The sequence below is a fragment of the Populus alba genome, chromosome 6 (assembly GCF_005239225.2).
Source record: "Populus alba chromosome 6, ASM523922v2, whole genome shotgun sequence".
NCBI classification, from domain to species: Eukaryota; Viridiplantae; Streptophyta; class Magnoliopsida; order Malpighiales; family Salicaceae; genus Populus; species Populus alba.
In genome coordinates, this window is record NC_133289.1 from 6,520,176 (window position 1) to 6,545,800 (window position 25,625).

Consider the following 25,625-nt stretch of genomic DNA (forward strand, 5'->3'; position numbering starts at 1 on the left):
TTTTTTATTTTTTTTTGATGTTATATATATATATTTTATCATACTGTTAAATTAGATAAGATTTAACCTGGTTGTAACCTTTTTTTTTTTTCCCTTAGAAATATTATTATTTTTTAAGTTAAAAGAATTTAGCCCCGCCCACGGTATCGTGCACGTCACCGATGTAGTGGTTTTATAACCTAAAATCTTATCCAAAGTACCATTTACGACAAGACAATGTGAAAATACGATGATACTAATGTAAGAAGATAACTATGGTTGAGTTGAGAAATGAAGTACATGATTCTACACATTAACCCTACTCAACCTACATGTGGACTCTACTCTTGTAGGGCCGGAGGTGGTTGCTTAGTTGTGAGAAGTCAGTGCCATTTTCAAGGACAGAGAGAGAGATAAAATCTTTTTTTAGTAATACATATAAAATACTCTAGAGAGAGAAAGAAAGAAAGAAAAAATAGACCAGGAGAGAGAAAGAGAAGTGTAAGAAAGCAAGGCAAAAGCAGAGGGAGGAAAGCAGAGGAAAAGAGAGGAAATTTGTCTGGGTAATGTAGGGGAAGAAAGGGGGCAAAGCTTCAACACTTGGTCTCTGTAAAACTCAGCAGAAACTCTCTATCCCATAAAAACCCATTTCTTGGTTTTTTATTGCTTTTTTTTTTTTTTTTTTGTCTCATCACCATATCTCCGGCGACCTTGCCGGAATTTCTCGCCGGGAAAACTCACTCCCTTTCTATCAAACTAACACCATAATATTTTTTTCACTTCAAAGTCCACCCCTTTATTTCATTTCTTCAGAAGTTTGGTTCTTTCTTGTTTATTGAGCTGATCTAAGCTAAAAATTCTGCTTACGTCTATAATTTTCTCAGAGTTTCTTCGAAGCTTACCTTTTGATCTTAAAAAAGCTTAAAATTATGAGAAAGTGAGGAAATTTCTTGTTTTGGATAAAAAAAGACTTCGTTTTTTTTGTTTTCATAAAGAAACCAATGAAGTCACCGGAAACCGGTGCCGGAGGAACCGCCGCAACCTCCACAGCTACCAACGGTGAAGGTTTGGTCATCTCTTAATTTATGCTACTACTTTTTCTTTATTTATTTGTTGTTAGCAATAGATTTAAAGGAGATGTGTGTAAAGCATTGATAAAAATGTTAAGAGATTTATGTGTAAATCACTACCCATTAAGGCTGTTTTGTTTTAGTTTTGTCTTTATTACATGTCTCTCTAAGCGCCGGTTTGTCTCTATATTTTTGGAATCTATTTTCTGTGTATTTATTTATCCATTTGTTTATGTGGTTTTTCCTTCTTTGCTTAAAAACAAGATTGATTTGCAAGTCTGTTTCCTTTTCCTTTTCTGGGTTTGGTTTGCTTTCCCTGGAAACAAACAAAGAGGAAAAGAAATGAGGATTTTGAAGGGGAATTTATCGACTAACGAGTGTGAGACACGTGGTGATGATGCAGGGGCAGAGAAGAAGAGCATAAACCCTGAGTTATGGCAAGCATGTGCAGGACCGCTAGTGAACTTGCCAGCGGCCGGAACTCATGTGGTCTACTTCCCCCAAGGGCATAGTGAACAGGTTCGTGTCTGTTGCTATTTTGTGCCAAAAATGTGTCCCACCAGCCTGCACCCTTCTTTTATCGGGATTTATCGGCTAATTATTTGTGGTAAATAGCGTGTTAGGATTTTGATCCAGTGTGTGCTAAGTTTTATAATTTTACCTAAACTGGTTGGTTGGGTGTAATAAATAGGTAGATTATAAGGAAAGGAAAAGTAGATCAAGATTTGGGATTTACTTTTGAGGGTGCTGTTTTAGGTGGCAAGTTGAAGCTACCCTTTTGGCCTTGATTCAGATTGTGTTAAACTTGATTTAATGCGGCTTTGAGTAATAATAGAAATATTCTCTGGGTATGTATGATCTTGCTGTCATGTGCTCCTTTTGAGTACTAAAAACCATCAATGCATCGCATCATCTGGCTTGTGCTCATGGTCCACGTGAGTTTTCTTTTAATAGAAAACTGTAATGTTAGTTGATCACAAATAACAAACAAATAGGATCTTGAGGTTTTGACTTCTTTGACTCTGTAATTTATTTTACTGAAATTTCTCTTAATGTTACAGTTAATCATCAAGAGTCTCACAGGTCATTGTGTATTTGCATGTCAATTTACTTGTAATGCAAATTTTTAATCATGATAATGTCCTTTAACGCCTGAAAAATATTGACTATTTTTTGAGGCTTGTGCAAGTTTTCTGTTTCGACTGAACAAGGTGACAGAACCAGTAGGTGTAACATGAAAAATATATTCAGTTGTAAATTGGTTTCATGATTATTGTGGATGGAATTTTATAGTCTTTTTCTTTCTCCTTCAGAAGTCAGTTCATGTTCTTACTTGAGAGTAAAATTACTGTTTTCAGGTTGCAGCATCCATGAAAAAGGATGTAGATGCCCAAATCCCAAACTACCCAAATCTTCCGTCGAAGCTACTTTGTCTCCTTCATAATGTCACCTTACATGTAAAATAGCTAACCTTTCTGGCCTTCATGTCTAACATCACAAAATTTCTTTATTTTGGTCACTCAATTATTTTAGTTCTTTTGTTTGATTTTGTAGGCGGACCCAGAAACAGATGAAGTTTATGCTCAGATGACCCTTCAACCTGTTTCTTCTGTAAGAACTTGATTCAGAATAACTAAAAAAAGTATACTTGCTTTAGGTGTTTGGACTGAGAAAAGCAACTAGAAATGAACTGGCAATAACCGATCCCTATGCAATTGCCAGAAAATTTATAGAATGACTTTAGCATGTTTTTGGTTGCTAACTCCTACTGAAGCTATCAGCAACCTTGTCAATCCTTTTGCAGTTTGACAAGGATGCATTATTGAGGTCAGATCTTGCACTGAAGTCAAATAAACCACAGACAGAGTTTTTCTGTAAAACATTAACAGCAAGTGATACTAGCACTCATGGAGGTTTCTCTGTTCCTCGTCGCGCAGCTGAGAAAATCTTCCCGCCACTTGTAAACTGTTCTCTGTTAGTCCTAAAATATTAGTGTCCATGTTAATCCTAATAGCATTATTTAATCTTTTCCCTTTCCCTTGTATAGAATTTCTCCATGCAACCACCTGCTCAAGAACTTGTAGCCAGGGATTTGCATGATAATGTTTGGACTTTCCGGCATATCTATCGTGGTATGTTAATTTTGCAGCACCCATGAAAACTAATTAGCTGATACCCAATGGTTCTTATACTTACAATCAGTAATTACTTGTTACCAAATTTGTTGTTATCTTATGTAAGTTCCTGTTTTCTCTAAATCCAGGACAACCAAAGCGTCATTTGCTTACAACTGGGTGGAGCCTATTTGTCAGTGGAAAGAGGCTTTTTGCCGGTGACTCAGTTTTATTTATCAGGTAAGAATTAGTGAATTCTGATTCCATAAATTTATGTGTCAAATAGACTTATTTTACTGAAATTCAATTCTCATATTCTTAGGTATCTTAAATCTTGTATACATGCATTTCAAGTTCAGGTCACTTTCTTACTATAAACATGCCCTTTTAATCAACCTAATGATGCTTATTGTATGTGATTAGAGATGAAAAGCAGCAGCTTCTATTGGGCATCAGAAGGGCTAACAGGCAACCTACCAACTTATCATCATCAGTATTGTCAAGTGATAGCATGCATATTGGGATCCTAGCTGCTGCAGCCCATGCAGCAGCAAACAATAGCCCTTTTACTGTGTTCTATAATCCCAGGTTAGTTACTTATATTTTTCTTTGTAGGGTGCTCTTTTTAAAAAAATTCCTTACTCGTATTAATTAGGTTGTGTGTGTTGGATTAATTGACACCAGATGCAAATTTTATGCAGGGCAAGTCCATCAGAATTTGTTATCCCTTTAGCCAAGTATTACAAGGCAGTGTACAGCAACCAAATATCCCTTGGAATGCGTTTTCGCATGATGTTTGAAACTGAAGAGTCAGGAACAAGAAGGTACATTTGGTCTTTTGGCACTTCTTGAATGTCATTTGAATACTATTGATTTCAAGAATTGTGAACTTGAACTGGAATTCTATTGAGACCTGAGGGCATGTTGTTGGGAAGGAGTGTGTCATCGGATTAATTTGACTCTGAAAAGAGTTTTAGTTGAGCTGATTAGTACCTGAACCTAGTGAGCTGGTGCTCAATTCCTAGATTCTTTGCCTGGTGTTCTTATAACACGATAAACTCAATTTTCTTCACCAATTAGAAAGTTAAAGAAATTGAATCTCTACTGCAGGTATATGGGCACCATTACAGGTATCAGTGATCTTGATCCTGTAAGATGGAAAAATTCACAATGGCGTAATTTGCAGGTAGAAATTGTGACATCCGTTTATGATTCCAATCATGCCAAATTTACATAATAAGCGCATTACCGTCTAAACACTCCATGCTCTTTCATAGGTTGGTTGGGATGAATCCACTGCTGGTGAAAGACGCAATCGAGTTTCAATATGGGAGATTGAACCGGTGACTGCTCCGTTTTTTATATGTCCTCCACCATTCTTTAGATCTAAGCGTCCAAGGCAACCAGGAATGCCAGGTACAAGATAATTTTTTATCAGCTTCTTTCATTAAAAGGAAATTTTGAACCTTAACATTGTATGGTATACTCTGCTAGTCATTTCGGTTATAAGTTTATCACATGGGTTCTTTGCTTACATGTCACTCAGGAATTCTGGTTAGGGTACCCTTTTGCAAGGCATCTTGATTGATTCATGTGTTCTGTTTGCTATCCCTTTCCGTTAACCTGTCCTTCCTTTTAGCTGTCTTGTGTAATAGTGGATGGCATCATCTGGTTTATACTAACAAATTGACAAGACAGTACTGCTGTGGGGTAGGTTTTGATAGGATATAATCTACCTTTTTGTCTTTTCTGTGTCAAAGTTTGACTATCAGGGTTTCTGCATGTGGTCTGTTGGTACCAAATCTTCTAATATGATGATTAAAATCTTGAAGATGCTTCTCACTCTTTTCATGAAATTTACCAATGCCAAAGTACACTTTCAAGCTTGACCACAAATTAGGCTTTCAAAGTTTTGGTGTTTCTTTTAGAGTAAATCTGACTCACCTCTGATCTTTACTTTTGCAGATGATGATTCCTCTGATTTAGATAGCTTATTCAAGAGGACTATGCCTTGGCTTGGTGATGAGTTCTGCATGAAAGATCCCCAGGCTCTCCCTGGCCTAAGCTTAGTCCAGTGGATGAACATGCAGCAAAACCCTTCCCTGGCCAACTCAATGCAACCCAACTACATGCAATCCTTGTCAGGATCTGTTCTGCAGAATCTTCCTGGAGCTGATCTTTCCCGTCAGTTAGGCTTGTCATCACCTCAAATGCCTCAGCCAAACAACGTACAGTTCAACGCCCAAAGGCTGCCTCAGCAAGCACAACAGCTTGATCAGCTTCCAAAGCTACAGTCCTCACTGATCCCACTGGGTTCCATCATGCAGCCACAGCAACAGATGGGTGACATCACTCAACAATCAAGGCAAAATTTAATGGCTCAAACTCTACCCACAAGTCAAGTTCAAGCCCAACTTCTGCAGCCTCAAACTCTTGCCCAGACCAATAACATTCTTCAGCAACAGCCATCTATACAAAGTCATCAGGTTCTTAGAAACCTTCCTCAAACCTTGCACCACCAGCAGCAGAATCAACAGCAACATATTATGGGTCAGAACCAACAGCAAAGCCTAATGCAATCCCAGTTGTCTGATCATGTAAACCAACATATGCAAATTTCAGACAATCAGATTCAGCTTCAACTTTTGCAGAAGCTTCAGCAGCAACAGCAATCACTTTTAGCACAGCAATCTGCAATGCAGCAGGCTGGTCACCTTGGACAGCTTCAAGATTCACAAAGACAGCTCCTGGATGCATCTCAGAGTTTTTCTAGGTCTATGGCACCCAGCCAAATGTTGGAAATCCCTCAAACTGCACCCACCTCTCTCCCTCAGCCAAATACTATTCCACAACAGTTGACTAAGAATAACAACCAAAACAATGCTCGATTCTCACATCCGCCTCAGCAGCCAAAACTTCAACAACAGCAGACTGGCATCCTGCCATTGTCTGAAATGGCAGGTCATATGGGGCTTCTGCCGAGCTCAATGGCCAATCAGCTCTCCACAGCTGGTAGCAGTATATTGACTGCAGCTGCAGGACAGGGACAGTCTGGGATTACTGATGATGTTCCTTCTTGTTCTACTTCACCTTCCACAAACAATTGTCCGAACATAGTTCAACCAATGATCAACAGTCGGGCCCACCGAAGCACAGCAATGGGGGAGGACATGGCTCAGTCTGCTGCCACACTCTTGAATCCTAGCGCTTTGGAAACCGTGTCCTCTAATGGTAATTTAGTTAAAGATCTGCTGCAGAAATCTGAGGTTAAGCCGTCGTTGAACATCTCCAAGAATCAAAGCCCAGGATTTTTTACCCCGCAAACATACCTAAATGGGGTAGCTGCTCAGACAGATTATCTGGACACGTCATCATCTACAACATCAATTTGCCTTTCTCAAAATGATGTCCATTTGCAGCAGAATAACAATTCACTGTCTTATAATCCACAACCAATGTTGTTGAGAGACACAATCCATGATGGTGAACTCCAGGCAGATCTGAGGAATAATATTCCATGTGGGACGAACATTGATAGCCAACTTGCGATGCCAATGAGTTCTGACCATTTATTAACAAAGGGCATGGTGGGGCTGGGGAAGGACTTCTCAAATAATTTTTCTTCGGCAGGCATGCTTACAAGTTGTGAAACCTCCAAAGATCCTCAACAGGATCTTTCATCCTCTATGGTTTCCCAGTCATTTGGAGTTCCAGATATGCCATTCAATTCAATTAACTCAGCAATCAATGACAATAGCTGCTTGAACAGAGGTGCTTGGGCTCCTCCACAGCAACAGTTTCAGCGAATGCGAACATATACAAAGGTTTGTTGTTTATCTATACAAATGCTAATTCTTATATGCATGCATTCATGCACATGCCCACACTCGCAATATATTCCTTGTTTATATTTTCATATCCTTTTTCTCCTGCAATTTCTTCTGAAAAGTTGGTCAATATTTTACTGAAAAGGTGTACAAACGTGGAGCTGTGGGAAGGTCAATTGACATAGCCCGGTATTCAGGTTATGCCGAGCTTAAGCAAGATCTGGCTCGTAGGTTTGGTATAGAGGGACAGTTGGAAGATCAACAAAGGATGGGCTGGAAACTTGTCTACACGGATCTTGATGATGATGTCCTGCTAGTAGGGGATGACCCTTGGGAGTAAGCCCTTTAACTCTTCTAATTTCTATTTTATTTTCTATGTTATGTCATGGTATTTTCTTTAGTATGCTTTATGCTCTTGGTGGCAATATTGTAGCTAGCCAAGTATGAAATTGTTCTCATGGTACTTCCCATAGAGAACATGTTGGGTAGATTACACTACATGCAAAACCTTCTATGCCATCAGCTCAAAACATGTTTCTTGAAGCTTTTCCTCTCATCTCTTCTTGTTTCCTTTGTCCAATTACTGTTACCAGCTAACTTGAGATTTCAAGTATTTCTGAGTTTCAATTCATCCAGTCTCCTTTCTATCACGTAGCTTTGGCTGTCTTGTCTGCAGAAATGATTGTCCATCTTGGGAGGTTTCATTTAATCTCCTCGAATGAAAATATATTCTGATGCTCTCATGAATTACTTTAGGACTCACTTTTCATGCAGCTAAGTAGAGGAAATGTCTTTTTATTTTCGTTTTCTTTCATTTACTATAAGAAACAAAAACAATCGGTGTAGTTCAAGTAAATTTCTGATGAAGTGACGCGCTTCTTTTGTCTAAGATAGCAATTGTTTCTCTTTTCTGTGTTGAGGAGGATCTTGAGTTATAGATTAAAGCTATCTGCATTGCTGCTGAAATTTTATAATTTCTAGAATCAACTCATTCGAATTATTGACTCTCCTAAACTGCTATGTATATTTTGAATGTGCCACTTGTATTCTGAAATAGCTTCAAGCTGCAAATAGTTTTTATAATTTGTCCTTCTCAAATTCTTTTGTTTGGGTGTCCAGAGAGTTCGTGAACTGTGTCCGCCACATCAAGATCCTGTCTCATCAAGAAGTTCAACAGATGAGCTTAGATGGAGATTTTGGGAACTCTGTCCTTCCCAATCAAGCCTGCAGTAGTTCTGATAATGTCAATGCATAAAGTAGCCTGCAAAGATGCTAACAATTCTTCTTCCACACGGAGACCTTATATTATTTGAGGATTCTGTTAATAGTTTTCCTATCACTCCGTCTTGACTAAGTTTTTCAGTTGCCTGCCTGCTGAATTTTTCCAGGCACCTGCAATGAGCAGGTAAAATTGCGAAGCTGTTCTAGGCCAGTTAGTGCTCTGTTTTTCCTTTTAGCCTAGCTGTACATTAGAAAAACAAGGTCAGAAGCAGGAAAATAGAGGTTTTAGCACCTGAACCGTCAATCCCTTTCTGGTCCAAAGTTGATCTGTTCAGCTCGGTGAAGAATCCAGTTTGGTGCGTGTCCTTTAGGCTACTTGTGTTTCCAGCAGTCGAGAGTACTCTCACTGGAACGTATTGTAGAAAGAAAAATCATAAATTTGTATGCCAGATTCTGAGTATAAATGTGTAGATTTCATCAGTTTCTCAATCGACTTGCCTCTGATTTTCAAAGGTTACAAGGTGCTATGGTGAAAGTCTCTTCTCTCTCATATCGCATTTTATCTAATGTCGAAAATGATCTGAAGTACACTGACCATAATCCAAGTAATAACATGAAACATTTGGCATCTGCCATTCTTCATGGCCTTTGCTTATGGAATGGTTATCCTTCAATAAAAACAAATGGAAGACTCAGCAAGACAAAAAAGATTATCAAAATCAGAAAAATAGTCTTCACACTGGAAAATGTTTCCTAGCATACCAATGCACATGAGAAAAGGATCGCTAACAATATTCACTTCATGACATCATAAAGCATTTTCTTTAGATAATAAGTGCCTGACATCATTTTCTTAAGACAATCGATGCCCACAGCATAACGAGGCATTTTCTCAAGAAACCATTGGCTCTGGACTGGATGATGACAATATGTCCAACAATGAGTTCTGTGGCTCCAGCTCCTCATGCCATCGGGGGAGCTTGTCCTCAGGGTAGTACTTTCTTGTCACGCCTTCTGAGTTTATCTGTGTAACATAGAGCATTTGATTGCCATAAAATTTGCAGAATAAATATGACAGTATTTATACGTATGCCAGAACGTGAAGTGATCAGGAAGCTGTGTCCCTTAATTATTTATCCCAACCAAGCCCTACTTACTAAAGTCGTACGAGTGTCTGAACTAATTTGATGGACAGGCAGTTGGAAAGAGAAAAAAACAGAGAGGACGCAACTCACAGTGACAGTCCGAACAACACCACCACTTGCACCATCACGAGCAATAGCAAGAGAGACTGCTTTCACCACTAATTGCTGCGAGAAAATCATCAAGTGTATAAATCCAAAGGCAATGAATGACATGATAATTACAACAAATACTCCCTACAAGAAATCAATAAAAATGCAGGTCTTGGCACAGCGAAGGTGGCAAAAAACAAAAAAAGAAGTTTTGGGAGAGAAAAGCCACCAAAGGCAACTTCTTAGCCACCTAAATAGGTTTTCCATGAGGCTTGGGAAGAATCACTCTGAGATGAGAACATGTTTCTATTATCCAAAAATCTAGTATGGGAAGCAAATACCATGGTCTATCCACCAAGGGGGAATTCTATATGAATCTCTGGGAAAAAGGAAAGTTCAAGAATCCACAACAAAACCAGAGAATAAATGCTTTAGGGAAACATTGAGTGTTATTGAACAGCTATTTGAAAATTGTGACCATTGACATGACCAAAAAGAAATGGGTTTCTATGAGTCAAGACAGCAGTTCCAGACCATAAAAGTTTATTCTGTTTACATATTTACAAACATACAGGTTAAACTACATACCTCAGCTTCTTCTTGGGTCATCCCTTCCTTCCATGCTTGATCAAAGAAACCATACAAGTAAGTGGATCCTGAACCTGTATGCCACGAGCAGATAAAAAAAATTAATCAGCCGATGCAATTAATAGCCCATCCCATGTAGGATGATGACAGATCAGTCAAATTTTACAAAATTAAAATAAGTCCAACTCCTGCAGACATTGGTAGTTTATTCCCCTACAATATATCAGATAATGGTGATTTATTCAATATTAACTAGTCAATATGAGTTATCAGCAGCAACCACCTTCTGATGAAAAAAAAGAAGAATAACCTATCATCATCATTCATCCCCAAAACAAACCAGATTCAGTGTGTAAAAATTGAATATCATAAAAAAGACACAAAATTACATCTCTTAGGTAACTTTCTAAAATCTAAAGGGTTATGACACCATGGCACGTACAAATTATTACTGCCAGCAAATGAAGTTATAAGGGATTGACAAGTTTCTCAGGGCAGGTCACACTTCCGCCAAGACTGGCAAAGAAGGCAGGTACAAGTGAGGTGATGCTATTAGCAACTGACAAGATGGGTGCAAAAGGGAAATCCACCAAAGACCCATGCCGCTGCCTTTAGTAATTATACAAGTAGCGAAAATAATAGTAACATTCTATTAATGTTGTTGCCTTGTCTGTTAAGAATAAACAAGTGCATGAGCAAACGACTAACATTTCAACAAGGATCGCAAAAACAAAAAATATGGATTATAGTTAGTAGACAAAAAGGTCAACAAGTTCACTTCACACACCTCCAATAGTAAACGGCAGCTCCAGAAGTGTTCCTCCAAGAGGCACTCCATAAATTTTACCTCCGTCATACTTATCCCAACCCCCAATAATCATTCCAGTTTGCAACATATTCTGCCAAAATATCCAAAACAAAAATGTATCAAAACAAACCAGAACCATTCCACAATTACGACACCCAACATCATCTTTACATACAAATTCACTAAAGAGCAAGTATTGAAATCAAACCAACCTTGTTACTGTAAGACAACAGCCTAACAAGGTTAGCAGCAACCTTAACTGTCGCCGGTTGCCCCAATTGTATCCTACACACAAAAACCATAAGATCCCAAATCAATCTCCAGCTAATCATCCAAAAAATCTAAACTTTACAGACAGAAAAGGAAAACGTTATTCATTAACGCAACAAAGAGAACCCCCTTACGTGTGCTGATGAAGAAAATATCTCACATAATCAGACACAGTTTGAGAATCCGCTGCCTATCAAAACAAAATCAGCTCAAAATAAAAATTACAAAAAAAAATAAGAAATTTAATTAACAGAAAGAGAGAAAGCCACATACAGATCCAGAACGGCATAAGTAGACATTATCAGTTAGCTGAGTGATTTTATCAGATGCTCGATTTGCAACGTAAATTCCTACAAAAACGCAAGATAAAAACAGTAAAACTATCAACAGCTCTTTTTTTTGGTTTTGAGGGAAATGAGAAAGTTTTGAATTTTACCTGTGCTGGTGCGAGAATCGGCACCTAGGACGACACCACCGTTATAAGTGACGCCGATGATGGTGGTACCCATGGAATGAGGGCCATTGATCTCACTTTCCTCGTGTGATTCCATTATTTTCAGATAATTCAAAGAAGAAGAAGAAAACTTGAAATGAAATCGAAGCAAGCTGGGGATTTGTTTTCAAAGAAAGCGAAGTTTTTGTGACTTGCTTGTGAAGTCAGAGAAGAAGTGAAGTATTAATGGGCTCATGGGTCGGGTTCGGGTGCTTGGGCATTTATGGATTTTTTTTTGGGATTGGGATTGAATTTAATTAAATAAAAAGAAGAAAGTAAAAATATGATTAATCATTATAAGAAACTTTAAAATTTGCGGGGGGAATTCACGGTGCAACATTTTGCACCGTTGATCATCAAACAAAATACTATGAACTTATTATTTATAGTGATTTTTTTGTATTTTGTTCTTCTAAAATTAAATTACAGGTTAATTTATTAGAAAAATGTGGGATTAAAAGGTAGGGGATGAAAGAAAAAAAAATGGAAATGAGTGGTTTTTTTGAACTTGGAGATAAATATTTATTGCAGTTTTTTGTATTTTTTAAATTATGAATATTGTATTTTTTTAATTTCAAAATAAAATCAATTTAAATTTAAAATTTTATTTTTCTTATTTTTAAGTTTCCTAATTTCAAAAATAGGCTTAAAATGAGAGAGAAAGAGTCACTTAATTTTGATAATAAAAAGAGAAATCGATGTTGACATTGATTTCAGTAGCTAAAATGTTAATTTTGATAATAACAAGGTCCATTTGGTAAAGAAAGTTTCATTTAGATTTCTTTTCACCTTGAATTGTGTAAAAATTATTTTTAAACTTGGAAAGATTTTTTATTTTAGGTTTTTTATATAGATTTTTAAGGCTGTCATTGTTTTTATCAAGGTGTCTAGAATGTTTCAAGGTTAAAAAATCATCATCCTTGATTTTTCAGCCATTATCTAGGAAAAGATGATGACACATGGGTTGCCTTAATAGAAATTGTGTAATCTAACTTTATTTGGTTTCAAAATAAAATTAAGGTAGATGAGCAGTTAAGAAAAATAAAGGCCTCACGCATGTGGCCCATGAGCCCTTTCTAAATAGGTTAGGTGTGGTGGACATGCTTGTCAGGCATAGTAGTGTCTGGCCTCTTTCCCCCTTTTTTTTTTTTTTTAAATACCTTTTTAATATGTATTTTTTTATTTATATTTAAATCAATACTTCTTTTCTCTAATTATTTATTTTCTCTATTTAGTCTTTTTTTAATTAGTTGTTGTTATTTAAGTTATTTTGTATGTATTTAGTTTTTGAAGAGATTATTATAATTCATCTATCTATAATTTTTTTATGTTTTATAAAAATGAACATTATTTTAAAAATTAAAAATACTTTTTAGATAATATTTATAATATGTGCAACCTTATATAATATTTTTTTTTTCCTTTCATTTTATTTAATCAATTATATATGTGTGTTTATTTCTAAAATCATTTGATTAAAAAAATTAATTTCAATAAACCTAGTCATGAAACACAATCGGCTAAATAGCCCGAGATTAAATTTCTTAATCTACATTTGTCTATCATTTTTTTTTAATTTCATCTTCAGTTATCGTTAATGACTTATTTATTAACACAAATGGTTCTTGATTTATATAATTAGAAGCATGCATAAACTTTTAAATTTACACTTAATATTTTTTATGTTAAAAAAACATGTTGGAAAAGCTTGTATATTTATATTTTTGCTGAAAAAAAAATCTTATAAGCAGCAAAGTGTGAGTTAGATAGCTAATAATACTTTGTGTAAGATAAGTTCTAATATGCTTTGTTTTTAGAAAGATAAGTAATACGAACCTTGTGATCATATGGTCACGCAATTCATAAAGAAGATTAACAACGAATCCAGGAAATCCAAAACAGATTTGATCAAAGTGTGCCACAATGTAAACTTGTCTCAAGACATCCACACTATTGGAATAAGAACCCTCATCTTACAAATATCATTTCACGAATGAGAATTATAAGGAAGACGCCAGGAAACCAATAAATATTTGATAAGTTGATTTAGTTTCAGTAGAGAACCAAAGAATGCGAGGATCTCTCTCATACAAGTTGAATAAATTTAGTGCAATAACATTATCAAGTCTGAATATTATGTCCTTGCAACGAGTATTTATACTATTTAAAATAAAAACCCTAATGGATCTACCTTGTAAGCTAAATTGACTCGCTTACAAAACTGGCCAAAAATCTATACTAATATACCATAAAATATGAATCCAAACAAGCCTTGGGCCACAAGTGAAACTAATTAATTTATCAAGGCCAAACAAGCCTTAGGCCTTGACTAATTAATCAATCCCGAAAGCATAAATTAAGAATAAAAAGCTAAGCTACTAAAACTTAAAGAGAACCAAAAGAAATAAAAGACAACTGAAGCTAAAGTATTTTCAAAGCTCCTAATTGCCACATCTATTTTAGGAAAGAAATGAGTCGAATTTTTCAATGAATCCAAACCACGTTAGGAACCCTTGCAGCCCAAGCCTATACATAAGTTTAGAGCCTAAATAAGCATCATTTAATCTCACTTTATTATCCAATATTAACTCATTGCAAGTATGGATTGAGGGCAAAAAATAGTCATGAAAGAACATTTCATTAATGGATCTGCCAAAATAGTAATAACAAATTTGACTAGTTTACATAGTATGTTTCCAAGCTTTGATTGACTTAAATTTCCACCAAGATGTAGTTTCATGTATATAGTATCCCTTTGTAAAATTTTAACTTGATTTAATATACGGTTTGAGAGATACACCAAATCTTGTAAAATTGGTTAGTAGGCCTTTTAAGGCAAAATTTGAACCTAACTTGGTTTGTATCATCTCCTCCATTCTCAAAAGGATTTATCCTCAAATCTATAACATGAAGATTATCCTGTTAAGAAAAATAATAATTATTAAGCTAAAAAATAACATCATCATCAAAGCTCATATGAACTTTGTTAGAAAAAAAAAAGGTCTCTCTAATAAATACAAGCTCTCATTTTAACCATCTTCCACTTTTTTTAATTTTAGTTGTTTATCATATATTTGATTAGGTTCTAAAGGTAAAAGAGCTACAGGCCTTCCATCCATCCTAAAAGAATTCCTATATAAAATCAACTCTTAATCAACTCTTGTAATTATTTTTAAAGCTCTTTTGTTTTCTTAAGAATACTTTGATAGGTTGGGTGATCAGAAATTGATGCACCAAGTACAAGATCAATATGATGTTTGATGCCTCTTATTGGTAACAATCATCTGAAAATCTCATCATGAAACACACCAGTAAAATCCTGTAACAAGGAAATACGAATACTAGGAATAGAAGAGTCAAGTTTACCAGTTTTAAAATAAACTTTCTAATAAATAAGTAGAATTATCGGATGGTTTAAATGATATACATATTTAACCTTACCAATTTTTGCATAAAAATTAGGTTGTTTCTTTAGTTTTTCCACATAATTCATACTTCGCCCACTTGCTTTTTTCACTCATTGGGTTCTAACATAAAATGATTAAACTGAATTGAGAGAGAAAAAAAATTATAACAAAAACAAATGCCAAAAGAAAAAAATTAAAATTTAAACATTATTGCAATTATCTCATGATCCACAATAAGATTTTTGAATTATTTTTTTAATAACACTCTCTCGTATGTATATCAGTATTTATTATTCTCCACTGACACAAAATAAACTCCTCAGATCCACAATGCTTTTACTCAAAAATTATATTAAAACACTAAGATCGTTTAGTTTTTTTAATAGTAATTAAAGTAATTTAATTATTATTAGTTGCAAACTAAGGAAGTAGTTGTGATAAAATACTCCATGTCTTCTTTGTTTTGTTCTTAGAAAACACATATTAATATTTATTTATTTTGAAAACTTGAATAATGCAAGGACCGAAACCACTGGTATATTAAAAATAAAAAATAAATAACCAAAAAGCTAAAACATAAGGCAAATTGACCAGGACATATATATATATATATATATATATATATTATTCAGTGCTACAAAGTAATTATTATGTTGCCCTGCCAAAAAAATACCAAATGTCTTTTTATTAAAAGTATTTTAGTCTTTTCATACAGTCTATCAATCATTAAAGGATTGATTGTGGATATAAATATTTTTTTTTTCTAATTTTTAAGAACAAAAAAATTATCTAATTACCCTCAAAGTAAAAAAAAAAAAAAAGATGGAACCAAGAGGTATTTATATCTTTTTATTTTTTTTAAATATATTAAAATGATAAATTTACCCTTCAAATAAAAAAAAAACTAAACCTTGTGTCTAGAGCCTTTTGGTCTTTTTACTCTAGTTTTTCTTTTTTGTTTATTATTAGGATGTTTATTGATGACAATTTGGTTTTTTTATAAACAATTTATTATTATTTAAATGAAAAAATTGTTGGCACGTGTAGCACCAACGCCATCGAGTATGAGGCGCCCATTTACATTGGACGATGCATATAATGCTTCATGAAAATAAAAAATGAATTTTCATCATATTGTTGGAAGCACCATTATGTTGTTTTCCTATTGACTCAGTGTGTGTTAACAATGGCAAAGCGATTTGCTATTGATAGGGCTTTTTTTTCCATTTTTTTTATCTCCTCACCCAAAAATTACATCATGTTCTCTTTGTTATTGATATTTCAACTTCAAAATTTATCCTTTTTACTTTTAATTTTTGTCACTTGCCTATTTTTAAAAGTTATATTTATTTTCAATTTCATCCTTCAATTCCAATTTATCATATATTATTGTTTTTAATTTGATCTTTATTTTTTTATTTTGAATGTTTTTTACTTGGCCCTTTTGTAAAGATTTTTTTGCTTTTCAATTTCATAATTTAATCCAAATTCATGGTATACTATGTTTTTCAATTTGGTTCTTAATTTTTTAAAGTTTTTTTTTCTTATCAATTTTACCCTCCAATATAAAATTTACAATTGTCCTTTAATTTATTTTTATTTTTATCTTCATTCTTTTTATTGCTATTTTTTTTAAATGGATCCTTTTTGTGTGATTGTATATTTTTTTTATCGGTTTCATTCCTCAACATTTGATTTATTGGGGATCGAGTTTCATGAACTTTTCATATATATTGTTTCTAGTATAATGATCCAGGTCATGAGTTTGAAATGTTAATGAGGATTAACACATTTTTTTTAGTTATTTTCTTTTCTGATTTTATCATTCAATACTAGTGTTGTTTTTTTAAAATGGTCTGTGGTTTTTTTTTTTCTTTTTTTTTTTTCTATTGGGTTATACTAATCTCATGACTTGGAACACAGATTTATCGGGTTAACATGAATTGACTCATCTCTTATTGTCCAAATTACATATCCATCATGCTGACCAGGGTTTACTTGTGCTATTTTTTATTATATTTTTTCTCAATTTTATATTTTCATATTTAATAGGATAAAAAATAAACATAGTTTTTCTACTTCTAGAATATTTTTTTTCAAGTTACTGTGGTTGGTTTTTTTAAAATTTTTGTTTGTTTATTATCATTTTTCTTTATTTAATTAAAATAAAACTAGTTTATTTAACCAGCGAAAGCTATTTTGTAGAATTTTCTTCCTTTTTAAAACATGTTTGTGCAACAAACATTTTATTTTTTTTAAAAAACAATTAAAACACGAACCCTACATTGCAGAAGCCCAGATCCAGTAAAAAGCTAAAGTGAAAAAAAACTGTGAAACCCAATGAAATCCTATTGGGTCCAATACAGCCCAACAAAAGCACAAAACCACAAAACCACGACCCCTTAAAAATTTAAAATTATCTAAATAATAATAATAGTTAGGGCTCTCTCCTGAACCGATGCTTTCTGCCTCCATTTGCCAAAAGTAAGGTACTCCTGTTACTTTCCCTCCACTGTTTATTTTTCTCACTTGTCTGTTTGGTTCCGGAGAAAATTAGGGAAAATTAACAAAACCCCAAAAATTGTACTTCTCTTACGATGCACTAGATGCTCTAATTTTCCTGAGTTTTCTCAGCAACCAAACAAGCAGAAACCACTTTCTTTAAAACCAAAACCACTGTTTTCTAAGCTGAAATTAGAAGAAAAACAATAAAAGAATTAGGTTCTTGGTATCTTTTAATTTTATTTGATGCTTATCAACTTGTTCCGGTGCTCTGATACTGTAACAAAATCTGAACTTTTATTGTTTTTGTGTGTTTTCTTTTCTTATGAGCAGAAAGAGTGCACAAGTTTTAATTTTTGGAAGATTTTTGCTTAACTTAGAACTTAGAGTGAGTGAGGAGTGGAGTTAAGCTAGAAAATATAAATGGAGGATACACTAACACCTGCTAAGAGAAAAGAGCTTGAGAAGGAGGAGGAAGTACAAGAGGAAGAGAAAGCAGAGATTGCTGGTACACCACAGAAGCAAGATTCTGCTTTGAAAAAGAGGATTTTGACACGGACTTGTGTTCATGAAGTTGCAGTCCCACATGGGTATGAGTCGAATAAAGATGAAACCTTTCACGGGACTTTGTCGAATCCATTGTTTAATGGGGAGATGGCAAAAAGTTATGCATTTGAACTCGACCCTTTTCAGAAGGTGTCTGTAGCTTGTTTGGAAAGGAATGAGAGTGTTTTAGTCTCTGCTCATACGTCTGCAGGGAAAACTGCTGTTGCTGAGTATGCGATTGCAATGGCTTTCAGAGAAAAGCAAAGGGTTATTTATACTTCTCCGCTGAAAGCCTTGAGTAATCAGAAGTATAGGGAGTTGCATCAGGAGTTTCAAGATGTTGGGTTGATGACTGGAGATGTTACCCTGTCACCAAATGCTAGTTGTTTGGTTATGACTACAGAGATTCTTAGGGGGATGCTTTATAGGGGTTCAGAGATTTTGAAGGAAGTTGCTTGGATTATTTTTGATGAGATTCACTATATGAAGGATCGTGAAAGAGGGGTTGTTTGGGAAGAGAGTATTATTTTTATGCCGCAAGTGATTAAAATGGTTTTTCTTTCTGCGACTATGTCGAATGCCACCGAGTTTGCGGAATGGATTTGTCATTTGCATAAGCAGCCTTGCCATGTGGTTTACACAGATTTTCGACCAACTCCTTTGCAGCATTATGTTTTTCCTGTGGGCGGTGCTGGGTTGTATCTTGTGGTTGATGAGAGTGAGCAGTTTAGGGAGGACAATTTTATGAAGCTGCAGGATACTTTCTCTAAGCAGAAAGCTGGTGAGGGGAACAAGAGTGCAAATGCTAAAGCTAGTGGAAGGATTTCAAAGGGTGGGAATGCTTCAGGGGGTTCTGACATATACAAAATTGTCAAGGTTTGCCCTCTTATTTGTGCATTCTTTCTTGATTGTAGTATCATGAGGTGCCTTCATTTATTGCTTCATTGAGCATTGAATGGGTGTTTATTGTTCTTTCTCTCTCCAATGAGCGCTTCTCCATCACCATATGTAGTTTTTGAGTTTCCATTTTTCTGATGCCATCAATAAACTGAACTTTTCTTCATAACAATTGACTGAGAAGAAACTGTTTTGTGAAATAAATGAATATTCTTAGATGGATCCTCAGACTCTTCAAATACATTTGTAATAAGCAACTTCTCATTTTTTTTTTCCTATTCTCAATTATCTCATTAAATTTGCTACAGACAACACGCTCTGTTAAAAGAAAAGAAGTTTACTGCTTGTTGACGTAGTACTGGTGCTTCTTATTATATGCTCCAAGTTAGTGATTTTTAATTTTTAATATGAGTGCTATTGTCTGTTCGTGCATTTTCTGGATTTTTAAGTGGGGAATTGTAGTTTTCCCTGTTCATCTTGTACAGCTTGTTGATAAAACTGCTCAATCATTGCTTTCACATGTAATTTCAGATGATTATGGAACGGAAGTTTCAACCAGTTATAGTTTTTAGCTTCAGTAGGAGAGAGGTTGAACAACATGCCATGTCTATGTCTAAGCTTGATTTTAATACACAAGAGGAAAAGGATATTGTGGAGCAGGTTTTTAACAACGCGATACTCTGCTTGAATGAGGAAGACAGGAATTTGCCTGCTATTGAGTTAATGTTGCCTCTACTTAAGCGAGGCATTGCTGTCCATCATTCCGGTCTTCTCCCTGTAATCAAGGAACTAGTAGAGCTTCTTTTCCAGGAAGGCCTTGTGAAGGCTCTGTTTGCCACAGAGACAGTAAGTCTTCACAGGAAACTGGGTTGCAGTTTTAGTTATAATCAGTTTGTGGTCTCTGCAACTTACTTCAATCTTGAATGATAATGATGAACTGTCCTTTAAATATCTATCTTTTATGCCAGTTTGCGATGGGTTTAAACATGCCTGCAAAGACTGTTGTTTTCACAGCTGTTAAGAAGTGGGATGGTGATAGTCATCGTTACATTGGATCTGGTGAGTATATCCAGGTAAGTGATAATTTGCTGCTTTTCTCTAGAGCTTTGAAAAACATACGTACACATAAATGCTTATGCATATATATATGTGTGTGTGTGTGTGTGTGTATTATTATTAGTTTCTGATCCTGCTAATTTCTACAGATGAGTGGAAGGGCTGGACGACGTGGTAAAGATGAGCGGGGTATTTGTATCATAATGATTGATGAACGGGTAATTCTATAACTTTTCATCTGTGCTGTACTCTTTGTTGTTTGGTTCCATTTTTTTTGGTGTGAATTTGGTAATTATTACTAGTTTTTTTTCAACCATCTTGATAACATTAAAATGAAAGTTGTTCTGCTAAATGTTAATTATGTGGGTTTATGGTTACTAGTACAATAATCTGCATACACATTATATAAATGTATAAATATGAAAGTCAAACTGTATTTTCACTTGAATGCTGCCCATACTACACATATAAGCCTTTTGTGTCAATGGAAACTAATGGTCTTTAGTTATAGGCTTTTAGCAGCACATCATGGTATCTTGCTTAGATCCTTGATGAAGGCAATAAAACAACCTGGTCTTCTCTTTCAATGGATTACTTTTTCTGTTACCTTTTCAGATGGAGATGAATACACTCAAAGACATGGTTTTGGGCAAACCGGCTCCTCTAGTTAGTACTTTCAGACTGAGCTACTATTCGATATTAAATCTAATGAGCCGTGCTGAAGGCCAGTTCACTGCTGAACACGTGATAAGAAATTCATTTCATCAATTCCAGTACGAAAAGGTTTCTGTCAAATCCCTCACATCCTTGTGTGCATGTCCTGACTTCATGAAGTGTTCAATCACTCATAGATCTTTATCTCTTTCAGGCTTTACCAGACATAGGGGAAAAGGTTTCAAAACTGGAAGAGGAAGCTGCTGTTCTTGATGCATCAGGAGAGGTAATCATTTCCCTCTGTTTCTAAAAACATTTTTTCTGTCTGTTTCTCTCTCTCTCTTGAAATAATATAAGTAGATGCTATATGAGTTTTTGTTGTCTTGTATCAGGCTGAAGTTGCTGGGTATCATAATCTAAAACTTGAGATGGCTCAGCTTGAGAAGAAGATGATGAAGGAAATAACAAGGCCTGAAAGAATTCTTTATTATCTATGCACTGGTCGGTTGGTATGTATGGACAATGAACACTGTTGTTGAAGTTTGTGTGCTACTAAATGGCTAGTATATTTTATTCTTTTCTTTAATTAACCTTATTAGTGATTGATTCTCTCACAACCTTATATATGTTGCTGGGATATATGGGCATAAGAGATCAGAAGAACATTATAGATTTTACCCCCAAAAAATTTAGAAACATTTAAAGGATGTGAGTTTGAGGGAAAAAAAGCTGAACAATAACTCCTCATTTCTGCAAATTTCACTTGCATTTGCACACGTATTTATAATTTCAGTAATGATATATCTTTTTTGTCCCCTCAGTAGTGGCTGTCTGTATTGCAGATCAAGGTAAGAGAAGGAGGAACTGATTGGGGTTGGGGAGTTGTAGTGAATGTTGTTAAAAAGCCCACTGCAGGATTGGGAACATTGCCATCAAAAGGTGCTGGTTATATAGTAGATACTTTACTTCATTGCTCTCCTGGACCAAGTGAGAGTGGCTCCCGGCCAAGACCGTGTCCACCTCGGCCTGGAGAAAAGGGTGAGATGCATGTGGTAAGTTGATGCATCAGTGGGATAGTAGTTTAATCTCTTTTCAGTATTGTGGCCCGCTAATTAACTTCTAGTGCTTGTACTGGTCTGGTGGGGATTATGTGTTTGTTTACTTCTGGGTTAGGTTCCTGTTCAGTTGCCCCTGATCTGTGCTCTAAGCAAAGTGAGGATATCCATTCCTGCTGACCTTCGGCCATTGGAAGCAAGGCAAAGTATACTTCTAGCAGTGCAGGAGTTAGGGAATCGGTTTCCTGAAGGCCTTCCAAAGCTTAACCCTGTAAAGGTAACTATTCATGTACTTGAATGCTGGCTCATTTCAAGAGCATATAATAGGCATAGAACAAAATTACAAACCTTTTGATGCTCTACATGGGCTTTGGAGCTGTTACCCAGTTTATTACACCACCAACCCATGTTCAAGCATCAAGCCTTATATTTTGAGTTGGCACATTTTATTTTACTTTTTGGAATATGGAAAATATTTTGTAGTCTTAACAAAGCTCTTATCATGCAACGCCTAAATTAGCTGAGACATATGGAGTTTTCTTTCCGGTCACTTTTCAGACTGTCTTTCATTCCTTTCCAAAAAAAAAAAAAAAAAGACTCATAGAGCATTAGGCACTGATACATCAGAAAGAGGAAAAGCATGGTTGCCATTGATGTTCCCTATCCTCACTCTGCTGTAAGCACCATTAATAGATCTCACCCTTACACTTTCTCAGTTGCTTCTGGTATCTTCACTATTTGACTTTTCGTGTTTGTTTTATCTTATATATAATGTTTTGAGCTTAGATCTCTAAGAATGCTGCTGTTATTTGTATCATGGTTCTATTTATTTGCAGGACATGAAAATTGAGGATCCTGAAATTGTTGAGTTGGTTAACCAAATTGAGGAATTGGAACAGAAGTTACATGCGCATCCACTGCACAAGGTTTTCATATCAATTAGAATCAACTTACTCGAAATTCTGTAGAAAGTTACTGCACTTGGAAAATTCTCTCGACAATGTTTGCTTTAAGTGGTATATTTAGCAATCACACTTACTTGATTTTATGCATGCAGTCTCAAGATATAAACCAGATGAAAAGTTTTCATAGGAAAGCTGAGGTGAATCATGAAATTCAACAACTTAAGTCGAAAATGCGTGATTCCCAGGTATTTTCCCTTATTGGATACTTAGTTTGACAGAACTTGTAAGATATAGTTGGATTTATTTCTCTGTATTGATTCCGGATGTGTAATGTATATTTCTGAAAGCCTGTGGGAAGAGAATGCCTTTTGGCATAAACTTTGATTCATCTTATTGCATGGAGCACTTTTGTATTTTTGATCTCCATTTATCAGAAAAGAAAAGGGAAAAAAAAGCATCTTTAAGCATAATGAATTATTTGCATGGGTGATCAGCCAATAATTTGAGCCTTGAATTAATAGTGTAGCATGTGGTTGTGTGTACAATGGAATTACTAGTTGCTTTCTTATAATTCATGCAGCAAATCATTTTTTTGCTAGGTATTGATAATTTTTCCATTTGCATGCTCTGATGTTTTTAGTGTACTTTAAAAAAGAGACACTAGAAAATCTGCCCCCTGCCTAGAGGTGTTGAATCTTGATTGGGTGTCCATGTCTGGACAATATAGCCACACTGAATAAAGATGAAAATAGCACAAGCATGCAAACTTGAATGGCTGTTCCTTTTGTGGCTTTTGTTCAAATGGTTGCCACTATTTGCTTTTGTTGATGTTGGGCTTGTTATTATCTACTCCATGATTTGTTACATTCTTCAGTTTTTCACCTGCAGTTTTTTTAATTTGATTCTCAATTCTTTGCAGCTTCAAAAATTCCGTGAAGAACTTAAGAACCGTTCACGGGTCTTGAAAAGGCTTGGTCATATAGATGCTGATGGTGTAGTTCAGGTGAAGGGCAGGGCAGCCTGCTTGATAGACACAGGAGATGAACTACTTGTTACAGAACTGATGTTCAATGGTGAGCTGATGACCATTATTTTTCTTTCTTTAATTTTCCATGCTTTGCAGAATCTTATTTTACCTCAGGCTGGGTTTCTCTGGCCATGTTGCTGGTGGTCTTACATGCATATAATTAAGGCTGAGCCTCTGATTTCATCTAGCAATATTTAATTTTGTTAATGTTAATGAATTTTTTATCAGGTACCTTCAATGATCTTGATCATCACCAAGTTGCTGCTCTTGCAAGTTGCTTCATTCCTGTAGATAAGTCAAGTGAGCAAATACATTTGAGAACTGAACTTGCTAAACCATTGCAACAACTCCAAGAGAGCGCAAGAAAAATAGCAGAGGTTGCTATATTTTTTTGTTTGTTGTTTTGTTTATATTATGCAATTGACTCTTTAAGAACAGTCATAAATGTCTTTCTGCATAATTACAGATACAATATGAATGCAAATTGGACATAAATGTCGATGAATATGTGGAATCAACAGTCAGACCGTTCTTGGTGGATGTGGTTTACTGTTGGTCAAAGGTTGGTTTTTTATATTTTATTTTCAAAGAATTTCCTATTTTGTTGGCCATGGACTGTTTAATATGGACACCCCCTTTTCTTTTCCTGATTGGTGTCTGGTTTGGGCAAATTTCTAAATCAGCATGAAAATTCTGGAGGGATCATTTTTGGTCTGTATTGTTTGTGATATTGCTGACTTCCAAATTGGTGTTTCGGCAACTCAACCAGTTGGCCATTGAATAGCTGGTAGCCGTGAACAATGTTTATTCAGCCAGCCAAACCTTCCCCCTCTCTCTGGGCAATCATTTCAATTTGTCTTCCATTTAATGCAATGACTTATTTCTGAGAGGTTCCCTATACCTCTTGGTCTGTACATCCAGACAAGTTTATGGATTTGACCATTGCTTATTTATTTTTAAGCCACAGGGATTTGGTTATTGAAGACTACCTGAGTGCTGTATCAAATTCATTTGGGTTTAATCTTTCTTTTTCTAGTCCAGTGTTGAATAATCTGCTTGCTTTGCCCTTTTTCCAGGGAGCTAGTTTTTCTGAGGTCATACAAATGACTGATATCTTTGAGGGTAGCATTATCAGAAGTGCTAGAAGATTAGATGAGTTTCTGAATCAGGTAAATTGTGAAATATTCACTCTAAAACGTCATGTGCTGATCTTCTTGTGCTACTTCTCTTCAAAGAGAAAATTGTTGTAAGGTCCAAATCTATTGTTCCCAATAGAATAGTCTCTCCAAAAAGTCTCAATTAACACCACTCCGTTCTCTGAAGATAATCTATATTGTGTATGCTGGCTTTCTCTTGAACATGGAAACAGTATATGCTTTCTTGTGCAGCTCTTTATTTGAATTTCAGTGGAATTATTGCCAATAATTGCTTTCTTTGCCTTCCCAGTTGCGTGCTGCTGCTCAAGCTGTGGGTGAAGTCAGTTTAGAAAGCAAATTTGCAGCTGCCAGCGAAAGCCTTCGGCGAGGTATCATGTTTGCAAATTCTCTTTACCTTTAAGCTGTCTTTTTGCAGGCTTTTGTATGCGTGTGGGTCAAGCACCCATGGGCACAATAGCTCATCTCATGCAACATTGTTTCCATGGTGGCCACTTGAGATGTGCTTTAACTGACAACTAGAGGTTCCATCTCCTTTCCTCCTCATGTTGCTTCTAGTTTTTTTTCAATGGCACTGTTGCTGTTGATATAGTTCATTTGACAGTTGATTTTCTTTGTAAACACAAAATTGGAAACATGGGAAATGAAAGGTATACCCATGTAAGGCCTAACAGAAATGTCATTAATTTCTCTAGATTTAACTTGATAGACATCAGAAGCTTTGTAGGTGTTACTTTTACTAGTCAATCTATGTAATGCAGAGCTGCAATGTCAAGCATTCAATTTTCTATGAAAGAAAACAAAAGGTTACTTGTTT

The 25,625-nt window shown here is 35.4% G+C and overlaps 3 protein-coding genes across 6 annotated transcripts; 2 read left to right on the forward strand and 1 right to left on the reverse strand.

Annotated features, from left to right (window-relative positions):
* Positions 1-336: 336 nt before the first annotated feature.
* LOC118033628 (auxin response factor 19) lies at positions 337-8,700 on the forward strand. 2 transcript variants are annotated; one of them, XM_035038679.2, is made up of 14 exons: positions 337-1,044; positions 1,453-1,568; positions 2,408-2,506; positions 2,604-2,660; positions 2,854-3,009; positions 3,097-3,181; positions 3,313-3,403; positions 3,587-3,751; positions 3,865-3,987; positions 4,274-4,349; positions 4,441-4,579; positions 5,129-6,987; positions 7,136-7,326; positions 8,110-8,700. In XM_035038679.2, exons 1-14 carry the CDS (start codon positions 981-983, stop codon positions 8,243-8,245), a joined length of 3,357 nt encoding a protein of 1,118 aa, XP_034894570.1. In that variant the 5' UTR covers positions 337-980; the 3' UTR covers positions 8,246-8,700. The 2 variants fall into 2 exon arrangements, with proteins under 2 accessions (XP_034894570.1, XP_073266202.1); XM_073410101.1 differs by lacking the exon at positions 337-1,044 and having other exon boundaries at positions 1,080-1,568.
* A 208-nt stretch (positions 8,701-8,908) lies between these two features.
* LOC118033629 (proteasome subunit beta type-6) lies at positions 8,909-11,805 on the reverse strand. Of its 2 annotated transcripts, none has more exons than XM_035038681.2 (8): positions 11,549-11,800; positions 11,386-11,462; positions 11,247-11,302; positions 11,055-11,127; positions 10,822-10,933; positions 10,035-10,108; positions 9,447-9,521; positions 8,909-9,235 (listed from the first exon to the last, which is right to left on the reverse strand). In XM_035038681.2, the coding sequence occupies exons 1-8, from the start codon at positions 11,661-11,663 to the stop codon at positions 9,104-9,106; spliced, it is 714 nt and encodes a 237-aa protein (XP_034894572.1). In that variant the 5' UTR covers positions 11,664-11,800; the 3' UTR covers positions 8,909-9,103. The 2 variants fall into 2 exon arrangements, with proteins under 2 accessions (XP_034894572.1, XP_034894571.1); XM_035038680.2 differs by having other exon boundaries at positions 9,194-9,335; positions 9,380-9,521; positions 11,549-11,805.
* A 5,585-nt stretch (positions 11,806-17,390) lies between these two features.
* On the forward strand, positions 17,391-25,625 carry LOC118033630 (DExH-box ATP-dependent RNA helicase DExH10). 2 transcript variants are annotated; one of them, XM_035038683.2, is made up of 17 exons: positions 17,391-17,501; positions 17,848-18,936; positions 19,489-19,803; positions 19,926-20,030; positions 20,163-20,231; positions 20,629-20,796; positions 20,882-20,953; positions 21,060-21,176; positions 21,510-21,719; positions 21,841-21,999; positions 22,559-22,648; positions 22,780-22,872; positions 23,547-23,700; positions 23,883-24,031; positions 24,121-24,216; positions 24,731-24,823; positions 25,101-25,625. In XM_035038683.2, exons 2-17 carry the CDS (start codon positions 17,938-17,940, stop codon positions 25,209-25,211), a joined length of 3,000 nt encoding a protein of 999 aa, XP_034894574.1. In that variant the 5' UTR covers positions 17,391-17,501; positions 17,848-17,937; the 3' UTR covers positions 25,212-25,625. The 2 variants fall into 2 exon arrangements, with proteins under 2 accessions (XP_034894574.1, XP_034894575.1); XM_035038684.2 differs by having other exon boundaries at positions 17,417-17,496.

Excerpts from the sequence above, each read along its gene's own strand:
- LOC118033629 (XM_035038680.2), bottom strand. The coding sequence starts at position 11,663 with ATGGAATCACACGAGGAAAGTGAGATCAATGGCCCTCATTCCATGGGT. Across the intron at positions 10,934-11,054 it reads TGTTGTCTTACAGTAACAAG|AATATGTTGCAAACTGGAAT; the intron begins GTTGGTTTGATT and ends ATATTTTGGCAG. Across the intron at positions 9,336-9,379 it reads TCAAATTAGTTCAGACACTC|GGACACAGCTTCCTGATCAC; the intron begins GTACGACTTTAG and ends TAAATAATTAAG.
- LOC118033630 (XM_035038683.2), top strand. The coding sequence starts at position 17,938 with ATGGAGGATACACTAACACCTGCTAAGAGAAAAGAGCTTGAGAAGGAG. Across the intron at positions 22,873-23,546 it reads CGAAAATGCGTGATTCCCAG|CTTCAAAAATTCCGTGAAGA; the intron begins GTATTTTCCCTT and ends AATTCTTTGCAG. Across the intron at positions 24,217-24,730 it reads TGGTTTACTGTTGGTCAAAG|GGAGCTAGTTTTTCTGAGGT; the intron begins GTTGGTTTTTTA and ends CCCTTTTTCCAG.
- LOC118033628 (XM_073410101.1), top strand. The coding sequence starts at position 1,140 with ATGTTAAGAGATTTATGTGTAAATCACTACCCATTAAGGCTGTTTTGT. Across the intron at positions 2,661-2,853 it reads CCCTTCAACCTGTTTCTTCT|TTTGACAAGGATGCATTATT; the intron begins GTAAGAACTTGA and ends ATCCTTTTGCAG. Across the intron at positions 4,580-5,128 it reads AAGGCAACCAGGAATGCCAG|ATGATGATTCCTCTGATTTA; the intron begins GTACAAGATAAT and ends TTACTTTTGCAG.